At 40.5% G+C, this 13,680-nt stretch overlaps 1 protein-coding gene across 3 annotated transcripts in view; it reads left to right on the top strand.

Moving 5' to 3' along the window:
• The window catches only part of HNF1A (HNF1 homeobox A), a 457,456-nt gene extending 444,719 nt beyond the window's left edge, over positions 1-12,737 (top strand). For all 3 annotated transcript variants that reach the window (XM_044068856.1, XM_044068854.1, XM_044068855.1), the window contains one exon: positions 8,863-12,737. In XM_044068856.1, coding sequence (XP_043924791.1) covers positions 8,863-8,883 — 21 coding nt within the window. In that variant the 3' untranslated portion in view covers positions 8,884-12,737. The remainder of the gene's footprint in view (positions 1-8,862) is intronic.
• Positions 12,738-13,680: the final 943 nt, after the last annotated feature.

Here is a 13,680-nt window from a genome sequence, read left to right as displayed (position 1 = left end):
AAGTAGGTTTTATGTACAACTGTGTAGGCCTGAAAACACCTTCAGAAGCCGATGCCTGCTCAGCGGCTCCGGACCCATCTGAGGGAATAGTTTCCGAGTGTCCAATACCTTGAGTTTCCAACAGCCTCGTCGGCTCCACGTGGGAGTCGGAAGTGGCCTGTGGCTCTGAGGTAGCGGGCGTCAGGGGCTGTGAAAGTGCCTCACTGAGAACTGGCGACAGGCCTAGCAGAAGCCTCGTCTGTTTTGGATCTCGGATGCCTGTCCTTTTCTTTTTCCTTGCGCTTTTTATAAACTCCGGTAGTCGTTTTTTTCCGATGGCATTATGTAACTAAATCTTCTGCCAAAGTAATGGAATGCAAAATCGTACAGACGCTTAATAGTGCATTGGTTAAATCTAGCACAAAACTGACGACTAGCAACATTATGATCAGGGCCTAGGCAAGGAATACAGTAAGAATGAAAATCCTTATGAGGTATTTGCTTCCCACAAGAAATACAATTGTTAACTTTTTCTGACATCGGTCTGGAACAAGAAAAAAGTTTCCCCAACGGGGTACTTAGCTTTAATGAAGATTTCGGATCTGAATTTCGAAATTGAAAAATTCAAAGAGTCAGCCGACCGGCACTTGCAAACTGCTTTTGCTTCGGGAAATGCGCGGCAAGAAAGACTGAAGAAAATGGCGTTGGCTGCATCTTTTATACCCCTGGCGAACTGATGTCAGCGAAGAGGTGACAGCAACAGACGCCGGACCTAGACTTTCGAACTCAGGCCGACTGAGGGTAGCCTGCCAGCAGCATAACCCAATTGTAATGACTGCAACAGTGAAATGGGAAGAACATCTCCCGGGAGTCTCTCTATTCTGTCTGGGGACAAAGGTTGACTTGGTAAAGTTGAACAAAAACTCCAGGTGTTCAAGACCAACAGTGGTGATCTCCACATTGCCCAATACCTTTTGTTGTGTTTGGGTCTGAAGTTGGCGGTCATCCAGATATGGAGAGACGTGGATGCACCCCTTCATTCTTAGGAAAGCATTAACCAAGGCCAAACATTTTAACACTCCAGGTGCAGCAGAGGTTACAAAGGCCAAGGAAGTAAATTGGTAAAGAACAAACTCTGAACCTCAAAAACTTTTCTGTGGCTCCCTGTGGATGCAGGTGCATAAAGTAACATCCTTGGGTCCAGTGTTATTGGCAAGGTTACTGTGAGTAGTCAAAGTAGTACAGAAGTGGGGACAACAGGTTACTCACCTTAAATTTGGATACTCAACAAGAGGGTGAGATTGAATTTGAACAAAATCAGTCAAAATGGTTTATTCTTTTTAAGTGTCAGAAGAAGACAGGAGAAAAAGCTAACCTTTCTCCTCACTGGTGCAACTTTTTATCATGCCTTGATCTAGCAGCAAGGGTACAGCAAGATGTAATTGCTTGTCTGGGAATAGAAGCCTCAAAGGGAAGGACAATCTGTAACTCCACCCTGTGCCTGTCTAATATGATACTGAACACCCAACTGACTGAGATCATCACTGACCAGGCCTTCCTGGAGTGGCTCAATTTGCCTCTCAGGGGAGCACTGTGGATGGAGTGGTGAGGGTCTGAGCTATAATTACTCAAAACTGCTGGATGAACTATTTCTTACCTACCAGTCTTCAAAGGATAATTCCTGCTGTACTAGTGAATTGGGGGGGGGGTGAAAATCGCTTTATCATTTGCATAACCTTACCAATTCCCTCCAGTTTAGACATCTTTTGAGGGTTTACCAAAAAGGAGTCCTTGTTCCAGGTTTTTTTTTTTAAATAATTCTCCTAGATCCCCTAACTGATGACTGAGCCTGTAGCAGATGCCCTAGGAACTGCATTTATAGCAAGATACCCACATTTAATCATATTGTTTCCCCACTCCCTTGGAAAGCTGAACCAATTTGTGAAATGAGAGAAATCTTGAATTTCTGCAATCTGTCACTTCTCCTCTTTGATATTTAAATCAAATACATCTGATTATTTATCGCCTTAAAAGCCAAAGTGGGAGATGTACATATCATCTTATAAAATTTATCTAGAAAACTGCTTTTACTGTCATTTGGTAATGTGCTAGGTCTTGGGGCAAAATTACCACCTTTCAGTGATGCCACAGAAATTAAGGCAGTGTCTGTTATGGTGTTCTTACAGCAGAATTGGTGCATTGTTGGACTGTATAAGTCTAGAGATAAAGGTGTTACAAAAGGATCCTGAAAGGAATCCATAACAGTGAGGCCACTGTAGGTTTCACTTCCTTCAGGCCCAGGAGATACAAATCTCTCTTTTACTTGTAGAAACTTCCACTATCTACAATTTCAACTACTCCCTCATCCTAATGTGGGCACTGCTGAATGAAATAGCATCTTGCAAGAAATCTGATGAGAAGGAATCTCTGTCATCCAAGTCATATCTGAAGAGGGATGCCTTCTGAGTTCTGTAGGCCCAATTTTCCTCTTCCAGACATGAGTGGATGTCTGTTTGCTCTAACATTACTCCTTTTTTATTTAACCTGTTCAGAGGGAGTGGGTACCAGAGACCACTGCATCACTCCTCACCTCTGCAAGATGAATTCCTCCACTCAATTTTTTAGGTGCTGAATAAACTGCACGGAAGTATCAAGACTCCTGTTGGGGGGACCTAGGATGCAACCCATTCAGGGAAGAGTGGTCTCCAGAGTCTCAAAAAGATGCATCTCAGTCTCCTAATGTATGTTTTCTCTACATTTCTCTTGCTTACTGAACCTGGTTCCAAAGTAGCTAATGATAGATGACCAGTTTCTTTTTTTTCCCCAATGTCTACTGTTCTAACAAATACTGTATACAGTGCACTTTCTTCTTAGTACTTGACTCAGTACAGCTGCTGTGTGCCTGCCTCCAAAGGGGTCAGAGGCCAGTGAAAGTATCAGACCACAAACAGGAAATGGAAAACCATTTCAGTGGTTGAAGCGGCCTTAGGTTTGTGTAACACTGGTTGAAGCAGCCTAGGTTTATGTAACACTGCCAGGGGAAATCCTTTGTTCTATTGCCTTATTTCTATCACCTCCCCTACCAGAATAAATAGATCCAACAAAAAATCTAGCCTATTAGACTGGATTCTTATTAACCGTCCTCCCCATACTTATGACTCAGGAACTCTCCCAGAAGATTTAAGTGACCACTCACTTACCTACATCATCAAACATAAAACCAACTGTCCCTCTCCAACATCCACAATAAGCATCAGATCCAAAAAGAACTTTAACTCAGAATTATTCCAGATGGAACTAAAAGCATGTAACTGGTTACCACTGCTTAATTTATCCTTAGACGATGCCGTTACTTACTTTAACTCCAACTTTCTTACCATCCTGGACCGCCATGCCCCAACCAGACAAATTAGAACAAAAAACAAACATGCCATGGCTATCTAAAGAAACCAAACAAAAATCAAAGATAGAAACAAACACTGGGAAATTTGGAAAAGACTCAAAGTCCTATCCACCAACAAACCTTCAGACAACTAAGAAATCAAACAAAAGAGCTGTAATATCGGATAAAAAGAATTACTACCTACTTTCCCAACAAGCAAATCAAACCAAACCACAGAGGTTCTGGTCCAGCATCAACCAACTACTCCACCCAGGGCAAACTACCACTCCTAGCCCTCAAAATACTGAACACAAAACTTCAATAAATATAGCTAATGAATTTAACACATTCTTCACTAACACTATACAAACACTAGCTAGCCAGCTCTCACCTGATAATTTCACTTTACCTACTAATAAAACAAACTCTTCTCCTTCCTTCCAACTTCAACCCATCCCTACATCATATGTACTTACCCTCCTTCAGAAATTGAAACCATGCTCTCCTCGGCAGACCAACTACCAGCAGAATTTCTGCAACTAGCCGCTAAATCCATTGCCTACCCTATATCAATCCTAATCAACAGAACCATTACTGAAAGCTATATCCCTCCATTTGGAAAATCTCCCATATTATCCCCTCCACAAAGGTGGCCAATCTACTGAACTTTCCAACTTTCACCAATTGCCCTCCTCTCACCTATAGCTAAAATTATGGAAAAATGCATCCATAAACAACTACTTCAACATTTAACACAAAATAATCTTCTAGCTAACTGCCAGCATGGTTTTAGACCTTCACACAGTACCTCCACTGCCCTTCTCTCCTTTACAGATATTATCAACAAACACCATAGTCTAAACAAACTCTCTTCTGCCCTATTCATTGACCTATCTAAAGCTTTTGATATGGTGAATCACCAAATTCTCATCACCATAATAAAATCCCTATCACTTGACACATCCTCCATTAAGTGGTTTCAGTCCTACCTTGACAAAAGACAGCAGGCCGTACTATGGCACAAGTCTCTCTCTACCCACCTACCAGTCAACCTAGGTGTCCCCCAAGGTTCCATCCTTGGACCTTTACTTTTTTCCATTTTCATCAATGATCTCCACCTGGCTATCCCTCAAGCCTCTTGTATACAATATGCAGATGATTCCACACTTATATGCTCAGCCTCATCCTCTTCAGACCTCCTACACCTTACCCAACAAGTCTTCAACACAGTTGAGAAATGGTTTACACATAGATGCCTTCTCTTAAACCCCAAAAAGTCTAAACTCCTTCTTTTCTCTCCCAACAGTAAATTCCCCACATTAGATTTCTCAGTCACTTCTACCAACAATACTATTATATCCCCAGAACCTACCACTAAACTGCTAGGAGTCACCATCGACAATAAACTAAACTTTGATATACATATAAACAATACTATTAAATCTGTTAATAGAAAAATAGGCTCCCTGTATCGGATTAAATCTTTTCTCCTACCCTCTGCTCGTACAACAATAGCACACACACATCTAATATCTCCTCTTCTATATGCTTCACCCATCTTTACTAAACTTTCTAAAAACAATCTCAGCAAACTGGAAATGTCCTATAATAACATCGCCAGATTTGCCACAGGAAACCCTTATAGAACCCATCATTTCCTCAATCTAAAACAGCTAGGCTGGCTTGAACTACAGAACCTAATTAAATTCCATCAACTAACTATAGCTCACAAAACCCTTTACACACCATCCAAAACACCTGCTCTATCCACACTAATCACTCCCTATAAAAACCTAGATTCCCTAAGGTCCTCACATAAACTCTTAGCACATACTACCAAAATAATCAACAAGGCCAGTGACTCTTTTCTCTAATACTGTAGGGAAAGCCTGGAATCTTCTACCAAATGGTATTTCTACACTTCCCTCTCTCTCCAGTTTCAAAAACAATCTGAAAGTATATCTCAAATCTCACTGGCTATGTCATTGCTCCAAACCTGACTAGCTCTATAGTTACTTAACTGCATCCTATACAGATTATTTAGCTAGAATTGTTATTTTTATCCTGTAATTTAGTGCTGTTTATGCTTATTTTTTTTGTATTTTTTTCTTTTGCATATTTGTGCTACTCATAGATAGAAATAAGTTAATTAGCTGTATGTATCTAGGAGCTTTTCTCCCCGGGCCTCTACTGAAAATGGACATGTATCCAGTTAGACTAGCCCGGTAAACAAATGTAAAATAAAATAAATAAATAAATAAATAAATTGCATTTGGGGTCCCCCATCTCCCATAGCCTCACAATGCTTGTACATTTCTTGTGTGCCTCCTTTGGGGACAGGCCTTCCACAGCACATGACTGTTCAAACATCTGCAATATGATGTGTAATTTCTTCTACATAAACCACACAATAAGCGTGGCTTCTCAACTTCTTTGGATTCTTCTGGAAAACCTAGACAAATTTGGTGGTCTACCAATAGAGGAGACTCTTCTAGCAAAAAAAAGCAACTAAAAATGCTGATCTTTATACAGGATTTGTCATCCACATGTAAAGGTTCTTTAGGCCAGCATACCCCAGGAAATGGCACACTTCCCAATTCACTTGCAAATAGCATAATCACAAAAACAGAATAGAAAACATGCAAACAAATTTTATTTGTCTACTGGGGCACTTACCATTCCAAGACTCTCAGCAGATGCTGTGGAAGCAGAAAACTGGAAAAGGGAGATTACGGAGTTGTATGTTAAAGTGGAAATGTCTGTGGCAAAAAAAGTGGAAATGTCATGGGCCAACATTACCTTTTACTCAAGATGGAGACATGCATCTTTGTATGGGGAGGGCAACAATCTTTGCCCTTACTTAGAGAGTGCTAGGAGTTGGTCCAGTCAGTCTGTAACCAACTCGGTTATGTAATGAACTGTATTTTTGACAGTGATCCACAAAGAACTTTTTTTTGGGAATACTACAATTTTGTTTTTTTTTTACAAAAATTACATTAGTCATACACTGGTGATCACACTTTACTATCCACCACAAATGTCTCACATTTCTGCCTAGCATCTGGAGTTTGATGTACTAGGGAGAGTTCCTTCAATGGCAGAATTCTTCCTATAGGTATATTTAAGCAGGTGAAGTGCATTTGGTGAAACATTCAAATAATCGACCATGCAGTGAGGATACAGCTTTGGTTAAAGATTTAAAAGACTAATTCAGAACAGGTTGCTGCTCTTTCAAGGCTATTGTATCATGATGGATTTGGTAGAAGCCTCAACATAAAAACATTTCTTCTGTGTTTTTTGGGGGTGGGTCAGTTTTTATTACCATATTTAGAAAGACTGCATACTACTTTCAACCACTGGGCACTTACATTTTTTTCTCCATCACTTTTTAGAGATCAACCTTTCAATGTTCAATCATTCCAAATATAATAATTTAAGCACAAGTACTTTAGTAACAGAATTAAGTCAGAATTTATAAACATTTTTCAAAAAATATTTTTTTTTTATGAATTCCTACACTACCTGTGCTATAACCTAAACACACATTTTACTTTTTTTGTATTGTTTCAGATAACATACGCTGAACAATTATCTGCTTGTAGCATTATTCTTTACACAACTACTGTAGTCAGCCTTTGTGCATGTTAACTATTAACCTGCGATAGAAAAATGGGACTTTTCATGGGTGGCATGCAGTGAAACAGACTAACAGCACAGATTATCATGTAAGCTGTTGTGGCATGGATGCTGGACACAGTGCAGCTCGGACATATGGTGTGAGACATGAAATGGGTTGTATTGCATCATAACCGGCGTACCTCTGAACCTCTTAGTGCAAGAAATCTAGACAAAGCCCAACAAAATGTGGGTACAAAATCCCAAAAATACGGCTATATTTTAGATACTGCTCTTATACACTTAGAAAGTTCCTAGAGTAACACAGTTTGTTTTAACATGCGTTTTCTAAAGGATATGAAGTCTTAAACTCAAAAGTATGTCATTATTTAGTGACTTCAATCCTCAGATCATCCCAGCGATTTGCCAGAAAACCAGAAGTTTTTTTGAGGAAAAGATCAAAACATGAGCCAAAAATCTAGACTGTTGAAAGATATGATAACCAGGGTACAAAGTTATACGAAGTCAACGTGAGCAAGGTAATATAAAGTTAAGGCCAGATATTAACACATGGATGTGTGGAATACGACCGCAGACAGGTAAGAAAAGTAAACTGTTTCAAGGTATAAACCCATACTAGAGAAAAACGTTTTCCCATGATAAACTGTAAACCATACTAGAGAAATAAACATTTTCCAATGATAAAGAGATCTCAGAATTAATTACTGTACTGAGATGCAGGATATCTCCTAAATGAAAAGGGTATAGCTTGCTTAACCCCCCCCCCCCAAGTGACCAGTATACTAATATTTCAGGCTTGGTGTTCACCTTTGCCATTTTGAGATTTTTAAACTATTGGACAAATTCCTGAAACAACTAGCCATTTATATTTTCTGGTATGCGTAATTAATAAGGTCTAATTCATTTGATCGAAAGACCCCCAACACCCCCCCCTAACTATATATACCAACTCAAGGGTCGCACGGCATTGGGAAGGGGACAAATCCCCATTTTATGCCTTGAATACTGGTTTTCGATCAAATGAAGTAGACCCAATTAATAACACCTTATTCTATCTGATCTTTGCTAACCAGGAAGAGACCCTCCCCCAAACTTCTACAAAGTCTAGATTCAGCAATCACTTTAAGGTGTAGCAGCCTTATCTCTGCCACAATGAGGCAAAGACATACAAAATTATGTAAGTGTCTAACAAGACTGCTGTATGAATTCATACCAATTGTTCTTAATTGAAATGCTACAATTTTACTACACCGATGCTTTATGTTTTCAGTCCTTATGGTATCCCTATTTCATTAGGATCACCTGTAGTTAAAAAAATTATAAAAAGGGAAAGGGTGACACAGCTATACAGCCATTGGTCTAAAGTACCTGTCTGTAATGCCAGCCATGTAGCCCTGGGAAACAGTGCTGAATGCAATAAACTATCTGACAAAAGGGTGAAAAGCTCTGCTTTCTGGGAAGACGGACTCTTGTTACATTATGTGAAACATGCTCAGTAGTAACAGGGGACTCCACTTCAGGTACAGGCCACACAAGGGTGCGATACCTTGGTGAATAGTAGTACCACACAACATACGCCCTTCCCTTAGGCTTACAAAGACTAAACATCTTACTCTTGGCCTTTACCCACCTGTTGGTATCACCTGAATAACCACGGCGGCTAAACTAGGTGCCCCACTTAGCAACCCCCAAAGCACAGCATGTTCTTTAGTACTAAGGCTTTGCATCCTTGATTTAGACTTGTCACGTTCTTAAAACTGTCAATGGTAAACATGAAATGTGATTAACAGAATGAATGCTACAAAAAAATCACGCCTGAAAAGGTTTATGTTTACTAAAACAATACATATTTTTTTTACTTTCAGTATCATCCAGTGGATTGGTAATCTATCAGAATTCTCCACCTGTTGACAGTCATGTACACCTTGTCATCTAGCCGAAGTACCATCAAGGCCTTCGTACAAGCAGAGATGTCATCAGCAGCTCAGTAACTGTGGTCACCGCACTACAAAATGTCAATGGATCCTGACTTTGTCCCTAACTCAACTGCCACATCAGTTTTCCTAAAGACATTGACAGCAGGGCTTTGTGACACCTTACAGAGTCTAACAGTTTAACATGCCCCTGCTGATAAGTAAATAAGCTGCTTGCAACAACGGCACCACCCACACTACAGCAACCAAACCATGCATACAATGACAGAGATGGATTACTCTCCACACACATCATTGCAAACCGGAACCTTCCTCTCCCATTATGCAGGGCCTGCAACTTGTACAAACAAAACCTACATTTGATTATTTTCCAGCAAAAACATGACATGACACATTGCAACCATTTCATTATGAAGACATTTAAAACAGACTTTCTTCCTACAGAGCATAATCAATAATGGAGTTGGATGCACTCTGGCAAGGTGCAGGGTACACTGTGAACAAGCATATGTGCGACCCCGTCTGGACTACTTGCATCCGATAACTGCAAAAGGATATTCATAAAAACAGTCACATTTCTGGACGTTTAACACCTGATCATCACAACTCTGGTTTCCAGCCGTGCATACTACAGCCACCAAATGCACTGAGCACCCGTGTGTCGAATTTAAAGCCACCAAATGCACTCAGCACCTGTGTCTAGAATTTAAAGCCACCAAATGCACTCAGCACCTGTGTCTAGAATTTAAAACACTTCTAGTACAGCCTGCACAAGACTGAAGGTTTGACGTTACAAAGTAGTTGTCATTCAGACAGATTTGTCCTTAAACTGAGACACAAATAACTGGTACAGAATGGTTGAAGAGTGAGTTGCATTAAGACTATACTCTTATGGACTATACACCCAAAATATTTTTGCATTGACATAGGAAATACAAGGGACTGCATGCTGGCACACAGCAGTGGTTTGTTTTGCATTAATAAACTTTTCAGAATGGAAGAATACCATCTGATGGGAACTCTGCAAACAAATACAATTGTTCTCTTCTTACCTACAAAGCAGCTACTGGCAATGTTGTACATATGTAAATATGTCAATTGTCATACCAAAGCAATGACACAATTATATAAAAACAAATGTACATACAGCAGTAAAATGTGAGGCCATGTAAATACAAACTATTTGCACTGATGAGTTGTCTGTACTTGAAGTCTATGTACATATACTGCTGATAAGTCGCATTAATTATGTTGTCTGTTAATGAATTTTCACATGCAAGTCAGGAAAAGTGATGTCTGCTACACCAACTTTAAACACAGAACTAGAAGGAATACAACATATTGTGTAATTTCAGTGGCACAATTATGTATAAAAACAAAAAACTCACATCCAAGAAGAATGACTCCCATCTACTACAGGGATTCATTCTGGGTGTTTCATGCCCTAAATAAAGCTGTACAAAGCAATCCCAGTAGCAATAATCAGAACCACATTGGTACCTCCTTCCTCTGCAGTACTACACAACAGACCCAGGGCATACTGAAAGTCATAATACTGAATGCGAAATGTTGAAACTTTACAATGCTGCCCTCAAAGTATCTACTAACACCAAATACATACTACGTGCATACATACACTACACCAGTACAGAGCCAGTCAACAAAAAAGTGTCACTCCTATGTTAGTGAAACTCAAAATTACTTATCACTAATATGCATTCTGTGGGTGGGTGTTGAGGGGGGAACAAGTCCAGCTTTCTGCATACTGGGATTTTGAGTTTAACATTTTGACATTGTACATTTAGTGTTATGGCAGAGTTCACTGCTTTTAAATAAGCTGGCAGAGACCCAAGCTGCATTCCAGTCTAGGTCTAGTGTGCTTTCTTCATCACAGAATGAGAGGTGATGCCTGCCCCCTTGCTAGTAAGTCAGGTCAATTATGAATCGATGCATTTCCCAGAACAGTATCACACCAAGACCAGTCTCATGCTTGTTTTATACCTTCTGTATATAAATTACATTCATTTGCACCACTGCCAGTGGTAATGAAAAACAGAACATAAACTCTACCACTTGTCCAGTGAAGAATTGTCCCCATAATTCCTCTATATGCTCACCTATCTTACCAAGGCCCCATTTTCTTCTGGAACATTTTTGCCCCCATGCCTGCAGACCACCTCAAACTTGATGATTACATTCACTGCCTTGGGGTGGTGGTGGTGGGGGTCTGGTCTTCTCCAAAACCATGAGGATAACAGCCATCCAGGCAGGCCATTACTTAAGCAGCCATGGGGGCTGCTTGTGCCATTGAATATAACCATATTTCTATATATCCTAACCTCCTCCCCCGGGCAGGGTTGAGGGGCTCCATGACCTGCAGCACCACAGGGACCACTACAGTTCCCTTGTGTAAAAGGCATGCTCCCATGCACTTGCTAAGTGAAGACGACTGTCATATTACAGCTTGGTGCACCACAAACTTGCTCCAAGGCCACATGTTCCACCACCCCTTCCTCTGAAGATTTGCAGCTGCATGCTGCCATCTCTGTCCAAATCCCCCCACACTGAGGAAGCCCACTGTCCCTGCCATTAGTCAAACTCAAGACTGCCTGGACCATAGCTGCATGCCACAGCAGCTAACTATGCCTACCACTTTAAATTCATTAACATTTTTCTTCCTTCTGAAGAGCACTGTTAGTACTATGAGCACATGCACGTACTACAGAATTCACCCTTCTATATCATTAGCACATACACACTTACCGGTATTTTGCAGCACTCAGGCTGCTACGGCAATTCCTGATTTTTTATTACATTCCAATGTTTTGCCTTTACACAAATTAGCAAAAGGATTTCTAAATCAGGATGCCGAGGCTTTGGCCAAAATCTGTTTCCTTGCGATTTCTGGTGCATTTTCATTCAAGTGACAGCTCAATACATTTAATGCATTTTATTTTTATTTGAAAGGTGTTAACTGGGTAGTCACAATGAGCTCATGGGCCCATTTTCAGAAGAAGCCTTGGTATGGGGGGGGGGGTGATTTAAAATCTCCATGCAGATATCAAAAGTTATCTATAACTTCATTAGGAATATAAGCAGGTATTTATACAGACAATAAATCAGTAACGTAAACTTGTATAAATTCAACAGAGTACATATTTGAGCAGATCACTATTGTGGTGTAATTCCTTATGGGGGGCACTGAAGGCCGATGGAAACTGTGGCAGGACAACTTATAGTTGACCTTCAAGAACTGTTGTGGGTGCTTCTGGTGAGCTGGACTCCCCCCTTCTGCCCCTTGCATAATCTTGCATAAGATTACTATCTTGCATTTTGTTTTTTGGTTTTTGGAAAGGTGCCGGCAAGAACTCTACCCAAGGCCATAAATTTAGCCTCCAGTCCTCACTCTGTAGAGTCCATGAGAGCCTTAGCCCTAAGTTTGTGCTCTCACTGAATTTAGTGCTCGGAAAAGGCTTTGCAAACAAAAGTGGTTACAGAGGACATCAATCTTCTAGGAAAGTATGCTTCACAAATGTCTCAAGCAAAACTATTTTTCTTTCTTTCTTTATAACCCAGCGGGGTGTGGTGGGGGGACATAAGTCAGTTTACAGTGTGTCTTTTTCTGGCAATGTTAATAGCTAGACTTTCAACAGCTGCAAATCTTTTCCTCTTAGGTTTGAGGGATAGGTACGATGGCAGGTACCTGGACTGCCTGGCTGAAGGCCACATTAGAGACCATTTTCAACATAAATGAAGGATTAGTCTTGAGACGTATTGTGCCCTTGTAAAAAAAAAAAAAAAAATTTGCAAGACTCTTTGCAAATAAGGATTTGTAATTCTGATAGCCTTCTGGCAGATATCACTGCAACCAGCAAAAAAGTGTCTTCAAGGACAAGAATTTCAATACCACAAATCCTCCCAAAGTTGCCCAATTCTCTCAAACCAAAGTTCTAATTCCATGATGGTAAGTCTCCTAGGAAGCTTCACTGCAACATCCTTTTCAAAAACTGATTGACTATTAAGCAGATAAAGGAATGTTCCTACGGAGACATGCTGCGTTGTCTAAAAAATGATCCTTAAAAGAACGCCGATGGACAGGCATCTGCCAAATGTCTGTTAAACACTGCAGAAACTGTGGCTCATTACTCTTTAGTGGCTACACCTCTGAATAAGCACCACAGGCAGAATCCTCTTCCACCTAGCCAAATATTACTTCATATTACTTGGTCTTCTAGCTTCCCGCAGAATACCAATTAAAGCATGTGAAAGCAATTCCCCGAATCCACACAGCCAAACTCAAGGTTTTACAGTTTGGGTGAATCAGGCTTCCCCTATCCTGTGCAAGTAGGCTGCAGTGAAGCAGAAGAAAACTTTTGGGCCATTTCAGTTATAGAGAATTACAGATGCCTTAGCAAAAGTAAGGCTCCAGTAAGACCTGGCACTGTCTGATCAGCTGATCCAGTCTTGACAACAACGGCAGGGAAATGAATGCACACAGAAGAGCCCTGTGCCAGGGGATGTACTACAAATGGCAGACCCCACCTGCAAGCAATGTGCCTGAACACTTCTAGGACCAGTTCCCATTCACAGCTGCTAAAGCTGAAAGTGATCAGCTTGTCTGCAATCTCATCCAGGGATGCTGGTATATAAAAAATTTTGAAGTGCCAACTCTTACACTAACAGGGTTGATCTGTACAGCAGATAACAGCATGTCCTCTCTGTGTATATACATCACCACCGTGGTGTTGT

This window comes from Protopterus annectens, chromosome 4.part0, assembly GCF_019279795.1.
Source record: "Protopterus annectens isolate FY-2018-M chromosome 4.part0, PAN1.0, whole genome shotgun sequence".
Lineage (NCBI taxonomy): Eukaryota > Metazoa > Chordata > Ceratodontiformes > Protopteridae > Protopterus > Protopterus annectens.
This window is presented reverse-complemented; position numbering and strand designations above follow the sequence as displayed.